The 19,326-nt window shown below is 36.6% G+C and overlaps 2 protein-coding genes across 3 annotated transcripts in view; one reads left to right on the top strand and one right to left on the bottom strand.

Annotated features, from left to right (window-relative positions):
* LOC149782713 (ribosome assembly protein METTL17, mitochondrial-like) overlaps window positions 1–11,587 on the bottom strand; it is a 51,240-nt gene extending 39,653 nt beyond the window's left edge. Inside the window, exons 1-2 of the mRNA XM_089934216.1 lie at window positions 11,485–11,587; window positions 7,485–7,641 (exon numbers count right to left, since the gene is read on the bottom strand). Coding sequence (XP_089790342.1) covers window positions 7,485–7,641; window positions 11,485–11,580 — 253 coding nt within the window. The 5' untranslated portion in view covers window positions 11,581–11,587. The remainder of the gene's footprint in view (window positions 1–7,484; window positions 7,642–11,484) is intronic.
* Window positions 11,588–11,831: 244 nt separating this feature from the next.
* LOC149782712 (diphosphomevalonate decarboxylase-like) overlaps window positions 11,832–19,326 on the top strand; it is a 30,272-nt gene continuing 22,777 nt past the window's right edge. Inside the window, exons 1-3 of one of the 2 annotated variants that reach the window (XM_089934213.1) lie at window positions 11,832–11,911; window positions 16,804–16,874; window positions 19,132–19,199. Coding sequence is in view for 1 of the 2 variants with exons in the window: in XM_089934212.1 (XP_089790338.1) it covers window positions 11,839–11,911; window positions 16,804–16,874; window positions 19,132–19,199 (212 nt within the window). In the remaining variant the exon portion in view is untranslated. The remainder of the gene's footprint in view (window positions 11,912–16,803; window positions 16,875–19,131; window positions 19,200–19,326) is intronic. The other variant, XM_089934212.1, reaches the window with a different exon arrangement.

Genomic DNA, 19,326 nt, shown 5'->3' with positions numbered 1-19,326 from the left:
ATGACCTTTGACAAAATGTAATGTAAGAAAACCTTGAATTCAATTGTTTTCTACTGTACCACTTTTTGTGATTTAGCATGTAAAAACACAAAGTCTCCTCTCCATGTCAAGTTTTTAATGTTTGCCAAAAGAATACCTAAAGTATAGAAGGATGTTAATTGAACACCAATACCAATGCTGGAGGTGTGTCACAAATAACCATTGAAAATATTCTTGTGAACATGATGTCATTTTAATATTACAATGATCATCACATTATCTCATCAGCAAATGATAATGAAAGTTTTGAGGAAGCCTCTTTCTGGCACTGCAAGAAAATGTAACCTTTTTAGTAAATAATTTTTCCATAAGAAAACACTCTGACCATATGATGTTTCCAGGGCTATTTCTGAAAAATTCAAGGACCACAATAAAACTGTTTATTGATCATAAAAATTGTTTTGTGTTCAAAACAACTTTTAGGAATTGGTGCTCGGGGCTCTATGAAATTAGCAGCTACCAATGTTTTGAATCTGTCAGAAATTCTATGAATGTTCCAAATTTTTGGCGGGTTTTAAGAAACTTCATGACTTTTCAAGGCCCTTGAAATTTAGTTTTTAAATGCCAAAATTTTCCCAGGATTCCAGGACCCGTGAGAACCCTGCCTGGATAATGACAGAGAACATTTCCAGTCTGATGGAATGCTTGTTGCAACTGCTCTTGCCTCATGAGGCAAAATGCATAACAAATTTATTTCTCGATATGCAGAGTGAATAACCCACTTAATCCAGGATGAAAGGGTCTGTGCTGATACATCTTCCTATTCCTGTTTGAGAGGTAAAAATAAGAGTGATCTCCATTGATGAAATGGCTGTCATTAAAAGATACCATTACAAAGCTTGTACTGGATCTTATAAGTGCTCTTAAGCTGAAGTGTCCAGAGTAGACAGTGATTTCATTATCAAAAATTGGTTACCCATGGATGGGACACTGTTTTTGGCAATGAAAGAGGGTACCATCATGAGTGAAACTGACCCATCTTGTCAGAACTGCATGTAATTCGGATCCACTTATAAGGCATGTGTTTCGCTGATTCTGCATGCCATCTCTAAAGAAAATGAAGGTTTAGTATGAAAGGTGAGTAAATGGTGCCCTTGCAAGTGGGGAAGTTCATGAGTGATATTGATCCATCATGTTGGAACTGAATGTAGAATGGTCCACCAAGAGATGTATTGCTGATTTTGCCTTCTGTCTGCCAATGTAGTGAGGAGGCAGGTCTTGTATGATAGGTGAACTAAACAATTACGCTATTGAGAGCAGTTCAATTGGTGTCTTGTTCAGCCAGGCTAATCCACATGAAAATTCCACTTCGGCAAGGGTCCAGTGTCATTGGTCAGGTGAAATCCAAGAGAACAGATCAGGCAGGTTTTTGATTTCTGCAACATCCTCTCTTCTATGACAACACAGAGAACCTTGATAGATTCTACCAGTTTCTCACTGAAGAGTGTAGAAGGTTAGCTCTTGTGGTATGGATGTCTCCATTGCAATAAAGTACTCTGGTCTGAACCAGTCAGACTGTTTTCCATTTCTTTCTAATACTGGCCTGGCTGGTTCTGTATTCCCTCTTTTAGTAATCGTGATGAAGAGACTCTCAGTTACGTTTGGTTACTGTATTTCATTCAGGATCAAAGGTGTTTCAATGTGTAATACATTTGGCCATTCCAATGTATAGGAAAGAACAATTAGCCAGGCTTTTGCACCCAAGATTGGTGTCACAAAGGTTGGGACTGTTCGCATTCCACCTTATCACTAGTGTCTATCACAAGTTGATCCCATCAAGCATGTATCGTATGAAACTGAGGGATGAATAGGCCATTCCATTTATGTAAGTTCCTGCTTGCATAAAAATGAGTCTGCCAATACATTAGCCAGTCCAGGATATGTCAAACTGAAACCTGGATTTTCAGTGAGGACCCACTTCAGAAAATCCCAAACAAGAATACAAAGGTCCAAGTATATGTTCCAATTTGCTGTTTGAGATCAATCACCACAGTGAAATTATCAGACAGAATGAGAACTCTATTCCCGTTTAGGTTCACCAGCCACCAATGAAATGTTTTAAAAAACAGCATCCATTTTGATGATTTGGATATATAAATAATGTTCCTGACAGGACTATGCTCCTATATCAGTCTGAAAAGGAAGGAGATTTCCTCTGTGGTTGCATCTGTAGTGATTGTAATTGCCAGAGGATGTGCTGACACAAGTCAAAGTGTCTTCATGATGCAACCTCAAATGGTTGCCGATTGAGAGAGCTGGTCCAAATGTCAAAGTTTGGTCTCCACTTGGACCATATAATCATTCTTATGAGAGCCCAATAAACTGACCATGGATTAAGATGTCTGTTGTTGTAACGAGCAAAACTCCGCTGGCAAATGAATAATCTAGCAGATGGATTGCTCCAAAGTGGCATATAACTAACTATTCCATAAAATTAAATCTCTTTTCCTGCGGAACACATTCTTCTTACTTGAACATAAAGTCCAGACCTAGTCGACTGAATCTTGAAAGGGTACAAGGTCTAAGATGTTCTTGTTAAGAAAAGATTGAGAATGAAAGAAGAGTAACACGTAAAATCATGTCTTGCTCCAAAATATAACTAGCCTGTTGTATGTAACCTGTTTTAGGCAAATCACTGAACTTCTGAAAGTAGTTAGAGTGGAGCATGAAATCAAGTTTCTTGCAAGTCCATGCTGATTGCGTTGTCTTCACACTTGACAGTGTCAAGACCTGTTGCTGTATTCCATCGCAAACCCAAGAGCATAACAGAGTTGACTGAATACGCTTAAGTGGAAGATCAACTTATAAGAGCAGTGTAGTAGCTGAAACATATGTGTGCTGAATTTAATAGTGAGTCTACAGAAACTATCATGGGATCCCCTTGTCGTCATGATAAATCTTCTCCAATCAGCCACAAAAGATTGGAGTCTTCTTCCTACCAGGATCTGAGATAGAGTAAGATGTGGGCACCTGTATGTAAGTCATCAAGATAAGGATTGTCTTGTGGAAATGATGTACCTCTATCTGACTCTTCAACTAAGTTCAGGAGTTGTAGGACTGTTTCTCAGTGGCATGGGCTCTAAAGGCATTCCAGTGACCTTGCTGGTTGCCTTGTAAATAAATCCCTCTGCTAGAGCTGAGAATGAGTGGTATGGTGGTTTGCAGCAAATTCCCTCAACCTGATCATTAAGGAGAACAGATAATGGAGGTTGCAAGTGTAACTTTGGCCAAGATAGTTCTGTAAAGTGGGGGTAAAGAGCACTGAATCTCTTCCACCAGTTGCAAGTTAATAGCTGCTATTATGACTATAGTATGTTGTACCTCTATTTTATGAAGTGGACTCTCCTATAAATATATACCCGCTTTTTCAACTGAGATTCATGGTGGAAGGATATAAGCCATTGGTCTACATACTGGGGATAATCTAAATATTGGATACAAAGTTGATCCCATGGTCATGACATTGTGAATCAACTCAAGAGTATTCAAAATGAAAACGGGTGGCATTTTTGATATAATACACCCACAGGCGACCCATGCAAGAATGTAAATACTATCAACTGACAGCAAAGTGATTTAACTGGAAAGGCAGAACTTGGACATTATAAGAAGATCGAAAAGTTTGAAATATAAAATGAGTATACCTCCCTTTGAAGTGAAGACTCCTTGTAAGTTTTTAACTTCCAGAAACTCAGAAACTTGGCAGAGGATTTTGGCGGGGTCTCTTGGCGAGAGCATGCTACTTCCCATGGGTGGAAGTACAGTGTGACCCCGCTATAGCGCGCTCTGTTATAACGCGAATTCAGATATAACGTGGTTGTGGCATGGCTCCTGAAATTTCATATACATTTATTTTTCTTGTGCACAAAAAAATTCTTAAAAAGTACGAAAAAAAATGTAACAAGTTGCTTATCATTTTGGGGAAGAGATCGCGTATGAATAATGCAAGACGATTGTGGTTTGGTTCCTGAAATTTTATATGCATTTTTCTCATACACGAATAAGTAATTTATTCTTCTTACAAGTAAGAAGAAAAAAAAAAACAGCATAAAAAGTTTATTCTGGGATTGCGTAGGTCTTCACTATGTCACAAACCTGGATTGTTTTTCCTTATTGGCTGCAAAACATACCATGTGGCTTTATATTTATTGGCAACATTGTTGGCTGTTTAAACTTTTATATACAACCATTGGTTTGGAGTGCAGAAATTCAGAGGCCCCATTAAAGGAAGCCGCAAACTGGATATAAATGCACTGAAATTTATCTATTGTAACATAAACAAATTCTTTGTTCATACTGACAAACCATCTAAACAGGGCATTGTTATATCATAATCCGCTTATCTTGACATCCAGCATGAGTTCTGTATGTTGTGAAATATCCGCTTTCTTGTTGTTGACATTTCTGGTAACGGAGATCAACTGGACGCGGCATGGTCACAAAATCTATCTTTCATCGAATTTTCGGCTACTCGTTAGTAATTAATATATTTACAAAGACTGACATTTGTATGTGGATGGTAAGTAAAATTCCTCTTCTTTTCACTCAGAATTAAATCCTTCAGAACACTCACATTTTCTGTAATAATCCCTGTCATCAGAACACATGCATCTCTATCGTCCGTTGACCCTTTGTTAATTTTCTGATGCATGCGTGGAAGGCAGCATCACGCTGCTACCACAAATGTAAAAAACAAAAAAATACATCTTACTTATTGATTTATTCAGTAGGTATGGAGGGACAGTAACTAGAATAGTCTAAAAATGTACCCAGATAAAATAGTTTGCTGAAATTTCAAAGGAAACAGATTACCTTTGAAGCACTGACTGTTATGAAAACGTACTCAGCAAATGGAAAAAATACCAGTCTCAATCATGCAATACAATTATTTGATGTTGCAGCCACAATAAGAAATGGGCACTCGTTTGGTTCTCCAAAGCTGTCCTTTAGCAGTGACTTCAATAGCGCATGCACCCTTCATCAAAGAATATACAATATTTCAATAACAGCAAAGAACTTTTCTTCAAAGGAAGTCAGTACCAAACTTAAATAAAAGTAATGGAATCTGATGGATTTTTGCATTTTCCAATGTGACTGGAACACGTTAACTGTGCTGTGAAAGTTTCCTTTTTGGAGGGAAAAAGTTTATACTTATGAACGCTACCAATGGCGGCTTAAAACGCAAACTAACTTTTACCGACTTGGAATGTACTTTAAAGTAAATGTGTTTCGTTATTCATTACGTGATTGTGCCATGTTTTCCCACTGAATTCAGACCAACATGACCTGTTACAAAATTAATGAATATTTTAAAGCTCTGTGTGTGCATATTTTCGATGGAATCACTTGTATTGTGGATTCAATGTATATGATGAGGTTCGCAGGTGAGTACACAGTGTTGATACTCTATTCATGCTATACATTAGACATTTATATATTTACAGGATTCACGTATATGTACCAATTCATGGTTCTCTAAATAAAGTAAACTATTATATTATGTCTTCTCTGTTTTCACTACAGGTGTATTTCTCATTTAACATGCATCGATTTAAGATGGTAATTGTTCCAACAAAGCACATATTTTACTGCCCATATTTATTACCCATCCCCACCCACCAATATTTTTTTTGGGGTACATTTTCTTCAGCTAACTGACTGGGTTGCATATAACACGATTTGTTATATAACGCAGTCTGGTTTTATGGCTCCCAACTACTGTATTATAGCGGGGTCACACTGTAGTAACGGATATTGATGAGATCTGGCATCAATCCCTGTACCAAGGGTAGATCACTCCACCCAACCTACACCTAGGTGGGCAGAAAACTTCTAGTTTTTAAGTTAAAAGTTTTTAACCTGGGAGCATTTTCATTTAGGATCTACCAGACTTCATAAGAAGTGAAAATCTTATGTTGATAAGAACATCCATTTACGAGAAGCAGCAGTAAGATTTTCAAGATGGCCAATGTGGTGACCAAACTAGACGACAAATTGGCACCATTTTCATTTAGGTCCAATAAGACATCAAAAGATGTGTCAATACGATTTCCCATTCAGTAGGAGTAACAATGACAGGATTTTCAAGATGGCTGCTATGGTGGTCATAATGGATGTCAGATTGGCACCGCTTTCATTTAGAACCAGCTGGACATAAACATCTTCCAGTGAAAAACCCAGACTGGTATGACCATCCATTTAGGAGAAATTGTGACAACATTTTCAAGATGGCCACTGTGGTGGCTATATTGAATGTCCAAGTAGCACCAGTTTCACTGAGAAACAAACTGACCATTGAATGAATGTACATGTCGGTTAAATAGAAATCTTGTAAGTAGTTTAGGAGGAATAGCAAACTTGTGCTAATGGACAGCAGAATGATAGACAACAGGCCATTCCTTAAGCTCTTCTGGTCTGTGATCACTAGAGCTAAATAGTGAGAAATTCAGCAAATGTTCAAAAGTGAAATTTAACAGTGAGTATTTATGACACTTTCAGAAAGTCCACAATCTGGAATATTATGTAAAAATACCAATAAAAATTCAAAAATAAAGTTACCAAAATCTTGCAGCAACCATAAGAAATGATATTGTATCAAGTTTGCAAATGGTTGGATAGAATTATCAAATATCTTGATGGAGATCAAGAGATTTTTGATGCAACTCTTACAGCAATAAAAGCTTCATTTGAGTAAACATAGTGTGTAAGGGTAGGCAGTTAGCAGTGGATAGGGGAGGTCATTTAGAAGAGTTTCTTCCCTTTGTCTTTATATATATATATATATATATATATATATATATATATATATATATAGGTTAAAGGATTCACGGTACTAATTCAACTCCAATAGTAAACATATGGAAACACTATCATATTCAAAATTCAATAACTTAAAATTTCTGGGTGCTGATGATGAGACCTATAATTCTCCATGCACATCTAATCTTGGTGCAAGCTTTATGTGTGGAGAACACCATATGAGCTATAGCATTTTGTTTATCTACATGTGCATGAAACACATGTTATTGATTCTGCACCAAATGAATCAGGTGCTACTTTCATTACTGAGTACTCTTGAGTCAAGCCTGTAAAAATACTAAAATTGCATCAATAGAATTTTGTCTATATTTTTTTTTAAATTACATATAGAATAATCTCTCAAAAGATATTTTTGCTAAAATTTTAATTTTCATTATTAACCAATTATGGACCACCAAACCCGTAAATACTCTATTATTTGTTCACCCATTTCTAGACTGGTTCACAGTTCTTCCATATAATTAGTACCGTGTGTCCTAAAGACAAACGTTATGATCTTTCTGGAAGGGCTGCATTTGTGAGGTAATGGAGTTTATTTTCTAATGTAAATCTGACTGATGCAGAATTTCAGGCTTTTTCTTAGAAATCTAACAAAATCAGCAAGATTATCAAATTATGACACGTACGTTCTGATAAGACATTTACAGCAGAGTCCAGTCTCTCTGGGACTTGTATCCTTCTCTGTCTCATGATGCCAGGATGTTTACGCATTTTGAACTCTCCATTTTGAAAGCGAGATGACACAGAAGGGTCCATGTCTGTACCCCTTTTCAAGGTACAAGGCTGAAAAAATGAGTTAAAGGGATAAAGCAACATATGGGTGATGGAAAGTTGGGGTTAAACCACTTGATTTGGCTTTTTTTAGAATTGTCTAGAAAAACTATAATGAATAATTAATCATTATTTACCTCAGAAACATGTCTTTGTTATATTTTCCAATTAAATGTTTATTACTGATTTCATAATTTAGCAGGCAAATATTCACACATGAAATGCTGCCATAATTATTTCTACAAGTCAATGACTGGTTCTTCTTTCCAATTTCTTAGACTGGTCCCTGCAGAATACAAAACATATTCAGGGCTTTCCTTATCAGCCTGGAGCTAGGTGATTTACCTGGCTACTTTTAATTTACACCCCACTACTTTAAATTAAAAAAAAATATTCCCGTTGGAGAGGTCCACCCTACCCCTGGGAAACTATGGAACTCACCCCCAACTTGAAATCTAATGGAAGGCCCAGCCATTTATTAGAGCTCAGTGAATACACAGATTTTAATAGTGGCAACATCTCCTGTAATGATTTTTCATGTGGAATATAAAACTGAGATTAATCCACAATTTTTCTCAGCAAATAAATCTACCAAACATTTATTTCACACAGGTTATTTTTTTCTTTGATAACCTTGGTTTTTTTAATAACTGCTGAAAATGCATAACATACAAAAACAATACCAAAGCTGCTAAATCCTACTCCTAAATGTATGTTAAATTTGCCCTTTTTTCACTTTTTATTTTATGGATCTTTCAATGATTCTAGCAGCTGGAATACTGACCATATGCTATAGGACAGAAGACACAAGATAACTGAAGAACAGATTAACAGAGAGAGAGAGAGAGAGAGAGAGAGAGAGAGAGAGACTACAATCTGACCATTCAACACAAGGAAGATATGGTCAATCATATGGTTTTCCAGGGAAGGACAGAACCTGGGATTGACAAGAATTTCGCCATGATTAATCTACTTTTCAGTTTTTCTTGTCACAACAAAATCTACTGAAAAACTTTTTGTATGGATGATTCTCTTAAATATTTTAAGATAATTTGTTGAAAGCATTTTACCATATTTACCGTATCAATTAGGACAATTATTTTTTTCTGTCCCAGATCTTATGGTGAAACTTTATTTACCTACGTCATATGTCCCAAGACTTAAGAAACTAACTGAACTTGTACCACACCACTGCATGTGACATTAAAATAAACACTTATTTGACAATAAAAGAAACTAATCTTGTATTGTTATCATTTATTCCTGTTTTCATCATCATGATAATTTAAGAAATTATCTACAAACTGCATATATGTAGCATATGCATCCATACTGTTATGTGTATCACATACGTCAGATAACACGCTACACAATGTTCACTCATGTGCACATATAGAAAAGAATTGTGTTTGGCTGTACTCAAAGGTTTGAATGTTGTATTAGAGTGAAAACTGGATTCAACAAAATCACAAACAAGAGAGTAAGAGAGGGAAATATCAACCGATTGCTTGATGGCACCTGCCATTAACACATGTCATGGTGTAAGGTGCAAAATAACCAAGATTCTATTTTATCCAGGTTAACTATATGGCGGTGTCTCGCAAATAAATGTCATTGTTTGAAATACATTCGCTGTGAATGTAAATGACAATCTTTATGGTTTGGTCAGATTTCTAGGATACAAGCATTTGGTTTGGAAAAAAATGACAATCTTTTCGCTAACATAGGTTATAAAAAATATTTTTAAAGCAAGTTATTACTGTGTATACTATCCCTTTACCTCATGCAAGCGTCTTTGGACGCCTCTACTCCATTCGCATGGAAGCACCTTTTAACGCCTCTACTCCATTCGCATGGAAGCGCCTTTTGATGCCTGCTGTAAGCATCAGCCATTTAAAGCCAGTTTTTCATAGTGCCAACTTTGGGGAAAAACCCCTATTAGATACTACATTCATTTCTGCGAATGACATATACGTCAGATCACGTGGTCATTATTTATGCTCTGGTCAAAATCAGCTATTTAAAGTAACTGGGTTGTAATCTCCACTCTCCAAAACGGCGGTTGCGGATTTGATTCAGTACGTACGAAGTTTTCACGACTAGAATCACAACTATGAAAGATTCAATAACTTAGGTAAAGGCTCTGAATTATCAAACTCAGATGACTTACGCAGATGAAAAATTTGTAAATTTCAAGTATGAGAAATGGCAGCTATGGTTGGTCACACGGAATCACTGACATGACGGTGAACAAGTTCTCTCAAGATTTTAAAGCACATAACAAATTCTTCCGTTACAAATAATTACACAGCTATAACAATTGGACTTTACTCTTAAATTTTTCCACACATAATAGATGTGTACCAAAAATGTAAAATGGGTAAAATCGCTGTTAAACGTAACATACACTATATTGCTTAACAGTTAACAGGCAGGCCTATGTGTATGGTGTCGAATAGGTAACAGGTGTTCTATTTACAGCGTGCTGCACTTTGTAACTATGCTCTGTGAGGTAAAGGGCTATTTACCCTTTAGACATCAATGCCTGTTTGTATCAATTAAGATAATTACAGATGGCAAGCAGATAGGAGCCCAGGTGGTGAACAAACACAATTAGCAATGAGCAATAAACTCATTGTTTGAACTTATGGGAATTTTGACAATAAACTGAATCGATGAAACAGTTTTTAAAGCGACACAATCTAGTGCTTCATGTACTAACATCAATGACCCAGCATCTCCCAGAAGATTTAGAGGAGAAAACAAAATCATTTCATGTATTTGTGAAGGCCAGAAGAAAAGATGATTTTGCCAACAAGGATGATCATTAACATGGAAGAAACGCCAGTGTACTTTGATCTCATTCCTGGACAGACTGTTGATAAGAAGGGGATTAAGTGTGGGAATTCACATGACTGGTGCATACAAACTTACTTTATTACTGAAGTTTCCACTTCGGGATATGTGTTGCCTCCAATGATAATTTTTCATGAGAAAGGTAACAAATATTAATCCACTGAAAGGATGGATCATATGTGTGCAGGAGAAGGGGTGGGTTAATGAGATGATACTGCAGTGGAGAAAAGAATTTTATCTCAAATACACAGTTTAATATTTGTATAAAAAAAATTGAGTGCATTTTACTAACATGCAATTTTTGAATTATTTCAAGGATGTCTCACAACTTAAGAATCAAAAATGTGTCACAGAAAAGAGAGAGCACAAAAATTACTTTAAAAAGTAATTTATGATGTCCCAACATCCATGGGTCATTTTGTTTATACCAAAGTATTTAGCTTTAGGCCAAATAGTATTAATGTCATTTTTATGCAGAGAAATAGGCTTTTATATATAGTGAGAAAAAATTTAAAATGCATCTTTGTATATGAAGGAGAAACTTCCTGCTTCAAGAACACATTCATTTGTGCATGTAGGTCTATTTATATATTTTTTTCTGCTCCTATAATGTAAGACGTCGACCCTTATATGGGTGAGGATCTTGGCATCTAACTACTGCAACATGCCCATCCACCTTCCTCCGCATGTATAGCGGGGTTGACGTCTTACTTTACAGGACTAATCTTTTCCCCACAAAAAGAAATCAGGAAGGTGTCAAGTCCGAACAATGTTCTTAACCGTATACTACTGCAGTCATTCTACCTATTTTGCTGTCACTTATCATTCTGAGAAACAACGGCTTTATTTTTCTATCTACTCCTCATGCCATATAATTTATACATATTTATAGTGGTTGTTAAACTTTACGAGACAAGAACATGCAGTGTTTAAGTGGGAAATATCCAAATAATCTCATGGAGAGAGAGAGAATGTTTCAACTGTTTTCACAATGCTCACTTTGGCTGAATAAAATCTAACTATAAGTCTCCAGTGACAGTAGGTAGTGCTTTTGCAAAGTTTACAGCCAACCATGTTCTGCAAGGAGGCTGCCATTTTTCGTCCTCTGTTCCAATCACTCTCTGATACGTGATTGGTCACAAATAGGATTCGGATATATTTTCCTTTATGCAGGCTGTGAGCCATATTAATATTCTATAAGATACATTTTTAAAACATATGGGATTCAGTACTCCCTTATTTATTATGTAACACATAGTCTTACAATATTTACAATATTATGCAAATTAGTAACCATGTTCTAATAATAACCAATTACAGGGCGAAATCATATTATCCTCTTTCCTAAAGCACATGGAGAACATGGAAGACAACATAAAGTGTGTCACTTGCACTGCCCCCGTTAATATTGCTGTGATCAAATACTGTAAATAATGGACACATTTTTGTTATCTTTTTTATTTTGTTTATTTAATTTAATGGTAAGGATTTCTGTTGAAGGTAGCAAGTATTGACCCGGTGTTACGAAACACCCAAATCCACCCAAATCAACTCAAATCCACCCAAATCTACACCAAATCCACACCAAATCGCATTTTGTCTGTCGTCTCATCTCTAAATTGCTACGGTACCTCCCCTCCCCCCATTTTTAAAAAAAAATTTAAAACAAATATTTTTCCACAAATCGAATTATTTTTTATTGTGCAGTTTTACACAGTTCTATTGGGTTAGGTCTATTTAGACTGACGAGAAACCTATAAATTGGTATCATATTTGTCAAATTAGGTGTTTGTTTAAGATTGATATGACTTATTTGCCAGTATGGAAGACGTTCGTATAGGCAGGCATGAAGACGTACTTAATAAGATACTTACACATATTATTTACTGTTGTATAGTTTTAATTATATGCTTTAATTCTTCACTGTTCTATTTCTATACAAAATCAGAGCCAGAGAAAGAAAAAAATAAAAAAACATTGGATATTAAAATTTCAAAAACGTTTTGAAAAGTACGAAGAGAAAAGCAAATTTTTTGTTATGTATCAAACACATTCATAACAGTGTACGACGAAATCTTCAAGAAAACGGGGCATGTGTACTGGTCCGTAAAACAATAATCCAAATCATTTTAGAAAAAATGGAATAATATTTGCCTCAGATGATACGGAATTTGATTCAAAATGTCATAATTTGGAACCCTATTTAAAACAATTTCCAGTTTTTCAATGATATTGGCAAAGATTCCTGTTGGGCAAAATAAACACTTATGTTTTCCGCCTATTACGCGAAGGAGTAATCAGTGCACCATGGACTAATAATAACAGTGAGTCCATGAACCATAAGTTAAAGGCAGCAGTTAACTGGGACAGAAACAAATTCCCAGAACTTATTGAAGAGATTGGAACTATTATGAAAAACCAAATTCTGTTTCTCAGATGTGCTGTTTATAGCAAAGGAGACTGGCGTCTAGCACCTTCAATGGAAAAGCATGTTATTCCACAACTAATTTGGCATGGTATGCCACAAATGGAGAAAGACAGGCATATACACAAATTCATGCTGGCAAAACCGCCAACAACAACAAAATCCAGATATATCAGTGCCAGCAACATAGATTTTAAGTGTCCCAAGGCTTCCAAAAATGTTGGGAAAAAGCCAGGCCAGCGGAAACGGCCAGCATCAGAACGGACTAAAAAATATTATAAATGACCAAAGAAATGTACTTAAGATTATTCTTTTTCACCATCATAATATTGAATCAATATAACATTTTCTGTATGACAATAAAATATTTGCAACATTTGTTTTTGGTCATTATTATATATTTTATAGGTCATTTATATGGAATCCTTTTAGGGACAATCGCTACATCTTGTAGTATTTGGCCAGGCGATGGATGCCACATAGACATGATGATGAAGAAAGGTTCAGTAGAGCAGTACCCTTATTTTTCTATGGCACAACTTGCAAGTTGGCATGGAGCAAGTCAGAAGCTCTGTATACTTCTTGCTCATGCAACTTAGCCTTGAGTAGTACTTGAGGGTGTGGAACCTGCAAAACTAGAGTCAGATATATAAGATGGTTCAGAGGGATGCTGCTAGATATGAATGCATATGCAGCATCTTAGCCATGGTGGACCATTGGAGCAGGCAAACCAAGGCCCAGATGACCATGCCTGATCTTAAAGATTGTCAGCAACCTAATAGACATACCCAGTGACAAATATCTGACCTCAGCTTCTTGTTGGACCAAAATGAACGATTTCAAGATAATAGACATATCTGCACTACAAATTCTTTAAATACTAGTTCATGGACATGGAACATTGCAGTAACTTAGCTGTCACATTTGCAGAAGCTCCAGACTTGTCATCCTACAAGCAGGATCTTTGCACCATGATTTTATAAATGCAATTGCCAGTTATAAGTAAGCCCTTGTGATTCTCAAAGCTATATTGGTTGAGGTAAACATACCTTTTCACCATGATGATGGCTGGATTGGTCTAAGTATGAAGGGACACAAATGTAGCTTCACAATCTTTTAAACATTTTTATCTTTAATATTAATGTTCTTTTATCTGATCCATTTGCTAGCATGTTACTTATATCTTGAGCAGGTACCACCCGTTGTTATTAGTCAAGGGTGACTGTATCAACATAAGGTCTAGATGTAGATGAAGTATTAATGAGAAAAATGGAACCAGCCCTGGACATGCAAAGCAGACACATTAGCCATTACATTCTCCTGGATTTCCTCAGTCACATAACTATAAAAGAAGTGTAATGATCAGGAGACAGTAGGACTTGCATATGTTTATTGTAGCAATTAACTTGGTCTATTTGGTATTTTGAAGTATGTTTATTTTTACATTCCAATCCATGCTATAATACTAAAGTTCATTAAGATCAGCATCACAAATGATATTTGGATCTGTAGTTCAGTGGATTTTCATGTGAGCCTATCAAAATGGGGCTAAAATTACTTGCATCATCATCTTATTTTCCTTAAGCTATTTTAAATTTCTCCTTAAAATTTGTTTATGATATGATTTGTCTAACATGTAGACAGTGTTTGTTTACCTGTGGTATGTAATGGCTATTATAAAAACTCAGTCTTGTTGTTTATAAAAATGGATTCTTCCATAACTCCATGTATTTTCAAGGAATGAAATGTTTTTCTGAATTGAAAATAAAACTATTTGGCGATTAAAAATATCAAACTTCCATTGTTACATTTTGTGAATTGTGTACTTCTATACATATCTATACTTTTAATGGATTTATCCATTCATATTAAGGACAGTGCAACAGTTGCTGTGGATGATGTTTCTTTGAAGCAATTTCAAGGAAATCTTAAATATTTCCATATCTTGAAAAGGAATCTGTCTGATAATGTATTTATTGAATGACTAAAGTTGTTTTCATATGACATTTGATAGGTGGGATTATCTGTGGCTAATTTAATATGTGGGAATATCCATGGATAATTTGAGTGTCGGAATATCACTGTCACGTTATAAGTAAGGAACAATAGCCAGATTGCAACATGTATATGCTAGACCCTGAGGCTAATTATTCGCTTCATTAATGTTGCGAGTGTCAGCCTTGCGAACAATCAGTGTCAAAGTGATGTGTACACAGCTAGCCGGCCGGTTTATGTTACAATAGAGTAAGCTGACATCAAAGGACGGGTTGGAAGCCAGTTGTATATAACATGGCCATAGGAACTTGTTACTGGCGCCTTATTTGGCTGCATGCGATTCACATGTAAGTGGTATGAATTACTGGTGTTGGGCTCAAAGGAACATCAAGTGGGGGTCGTAAATCCACCCTTGACAGATTGCCAGGAAGGAGGCAATGTCTGCTAATTATGTAAACCATGGGTGAATCAACATCCACTCAAAATTGAGCAAGACATGGCCACCATTGGAATAGCAAGTTTAAATCTAGTGTCTTGAAACTAAACGTCTGCAGTCGCTAAACCATCTTGTGGGAATTACATAAGGAAGTTATAAGCTACTCTGATGTCATTCGAAATTGACGGGAAACATTGTTATTCTGGGAATTACAAAGGAGCTTCAGACAGGAAGCTTTTAGGGACCGGAGGAGCTGTAGGAGACAGAGAAGGGAAATATCCTGGTACATTTGGTCCTGAATCTCTGGGAGACAAGAAAAGGAGAGAACGAAAGTGGAGGAAGTGGAAGGGTGAAGGACGTGGTTGTTGGACTGAAGGGGTACTGGGTACCAGTCAAGAAGTGCTACAGATGAGTAAAAACACAGGACAGGAGGAAAATCTATCACACTAAGTCAGATGATGAAATAGGTCATCACATGGTCGAGTGAAAGACGAGTGATAGGGTTTTGAATATTGCATTTCATTTGAGGAAGAACTATCTGTTACTGGATGGCATTAAATTTGTTGTTTATTTGAATTTCACCTTTTGTGTATTCAGTAATTTAACTGTTGGCATCACTGACTGGGGGCTCGGAGCTTTGCATCTCTATTGCTACTTCAATTTCTAACAAAAACGAGCCAGGGTGGGTCTTCTGTAATAATTAAAGATAATATTGGTAGCACCCCACCCCAACCTAAGGTAGGCTATAAGACCTTTACAATCACAGCCCAGTTAAAATTGGGGAATATCACAACCTAATTAAAATGTGGTATTATCACAGCCTAATTAAAATATGGGAATGTCACAGCCTAATTAAAATGTGGGGGTATTACAGCCTAAATAAAATGTAATATTTTTGTCCCATTCAATTACAGTGCTCAGTTGTCCATTGGAAATATGACTATTTCCCAACAGATTGCTAAGCCAAAGGGTTGAAAAATGATCTGGAAGAATTTGACACTTTAGAAAATAAAACAAAGTAGTTACAGATTAGGATCAAAAGCTTTTATGGAGTAGGCTACGGTGTTTTGGTGGTGAGTACAAAACTTGAAAGAAAATGTTTTGTACTTTTGGCATTATACACCAAATAGGACATTTTCTGATAATGGTGATATCCTTGTATCCATGATGTACTAAAAAATGAAAATTTAAAAGTCGTCATCAGAGAAATCTAAAACACTTAATTATCTCTCACTCTTTTAGATTACTGATGACTTAAACATTGTTAAATTCTTTCTCATTTAAATTGCTGATAACTTAAATATTGTTAAATTCTACCTATTTTAGATTGCTGATCACTTAAACATCGTTAAATTCTCTCTCCCTCTCCTTTAGTTTATTTATTTATGTGCATTTATTTATTTATTTATTTAAGTTTCTTCTTTATTTTATATAATAATTCTCTTTCTAATATTTATTTTAGGGGGTAAACGTGATGAGGAACTTATCCTGCCAGTCAACTCTTCAGTTAGTGTTACCTTGGATCAGGCACAGGTATGACAAATGGGCGAATCATGAGGAAAGATCAATAGTTGCTAAAATTATAAATACCATATATTCTTGCCTACAGGTCAGGTTCATCTGTAACCAACAAAGACCGTGATCTGCCATTGCACTAATGTGCCAGCAGATCAGGGTATGTATTGTTTGTTTGACTGATTACACCTAACAAACTGCTTAGACCCAGATCTGCCAACATATGGTAGATCTGGATCTGTCCAGTTTGCTGTTAGACTTACAAGCAAGTATATATGGTTCATGCCTGCTTGTGTGTTGCATGCTCCTCACCACAGATAGCATGAACCCAGACCTGCCATCACATACTCAATCCACTGCTAGATTAGGATTGACAATGTTCATAATGTTCATAACATGAACTCAGACCTACCATCACAAAATACACTAATTAGGGTTGACACTGCTCATAAGGGGCCCCGAGTGGCTGAGTGGTTTAAAGTGCTCACTGTTACAGATCACTGCCATCTCATCTCTCTGTGTGGGTGGCATTAAACCCTACAACAACAACAACACTGCTCATATCATGGACCCAGACCTGCCATTACATAATGCACTGCTAGATTAGGGTTGACACTGCTCATAGCATGGACCTAGACCTGCCATTACATAATGCACTGCTAGATTAGGGTTGACACTGCTCATATCATGAACCTAGACCTGCCATTACATAATGCACTGCTAGATTAGGGTTGACACTGCTCATAGCATGGACCTAGACCTGCCATTACGTAATGCACTGCTAGATTAGGGTTGACACTGCTCATAGCATGGACCTAGACCTGCCATTACGTAATGCACTGCTAGATTAGGGTTGATACTGCTCATAGCATGGACCAATACCTACCATTACATAATGCACTGGGGGCCCCGAGTGGCTGAGTGGCCTAAAGTGCTCTCAGTTACAGATCACTGCCATCTCACCTCTGTCTGCGTGGGTTCAAGTCTAGGATTCGGCCAATGTGGATATGTGAGAAGATTTGCCAGTAGCTTCTCATGGGTTGGTGGTTCTTTCTGGGGTTTTCCCGGGTTCTTCCTCCACCATTAATACTGGCTGCCATGTATAGCCTATCTTGTGCTGAAAAAATGGCATTAAAGCATACAACAACAACAACATAATGCACTGCTAGTTTAGGGTTGACAATGCTCATAGCATGGACCAAGACCTACCATCACATAATGCACTGCTAGTTTAGGGTTGACAATGTTCATAGCATGGACCAAGACCTACCAGCACATAATGCACTGCTAGTTTAGGGTTGACAATGTTCATAGCATGGACCCAACCGTGCCATCACATTATGCACTGGTAGATTAGGGTTGACACTGCTCACTTTATGACATCATAGATCTTTGTTGTTGTTGTTGTTGTGGGGTTTAACGCCATTTTTCAGCACAAGATAGGCTATACATGGCGACCAGTATTAATGGTAGAGGAAGAATCCATGAGAAGCTACTGGCAAGCTTTCTCACATACCCACATAGGTTGAACTTGAGACTCAAACCCACGCAGACAGAGGTGAGATGGCAGTGATCTGTAATGGTGAGCGCTTTAAACAACTCAGCTACTCGGAGCCCCTCATAGATCTTTATTGACTGTAACTTATAACATGCTAAATCAAGTTGGGGTCGGCTTTTTCACGTTTGAGTGGTAGTTGTATATTGGCATATTCTAAATGTCTTTTCTTCCAAATTGTTAAAGGATTGAGTTATCATTTTATATCTGAAAACACAATACCTAAAAAAGTAACCATGGTGCAATGTGTGATGTGTTAAACAGTTTGGAACTGTTCTAGCATATTTTCTTACTGGAGTAGGTGAAGATTTTGCCATAGAAAATGGTTACAAAAAGATTAATTTCCTCAAACTGGGAAGACAAACTAGGCTGATAAAAGCTTCTTTTTTAACTTATGAGATGGTATGTCAGTATATCTATAAGAAGTTATAATAATCTAGGAAATACATATTTGTTCTAGGTAGTACTGAGGGAACACATCAGTGTGTGTGTGTGTGTTTGTGTGTGTGAGAGAGAGAGAGAGAGAGAGAGGTACTTGTATATATGTGCGTGGGTCTCAAAAGCTTCTGTATCCATAAAAACCTATAAAGTTTTGAATAAACCAATTAGAGAGTGACAATACTGGTAGTAATCATGTTCTAACATGTTTTACAATGTATGCTTTTGTGGAGGTATATATTAGACAACTTTCACTGCAGTGATCTTTATAATGTTTTGCAGTTACGGGCCAAAACAACAGTTATGGCTAGTCCATCTTTCCCAAATGACAGAATGTGGCTGAATGGCAAGTAAGTCTTGTGCAATAAAACCCAAGATTTAAATAGTACGCAGCAGTACAGCAAGTACTGCTGCTTTTTACAAATAGTCATACCATATTTCCATTGCCCTTGGACATAGCAAGTACCCATACCATCT

Source organism: Sinohyriopsis cumingii, chromosome 15 (assembly GCF_028554795.1).
Source record: "Sinohyriopsis cumingii isolate HCF-2022 chromosome 15, ASM2855479v2, whole genome shotgun sequence".
In the NCBI taxonomy this organism is placed as follows: Eukaryota; Metazoa; Mollusca; class Bivalvia; order Unionida; family Unionidae; genus Sinohyriopsis; species Sinohyriopsis cumingii.
The sequence above is the reverse complement of the archived record's forward strand: the minus strand, read 5'-3'. Positions and strand labels throughout refer to the sequence as shown.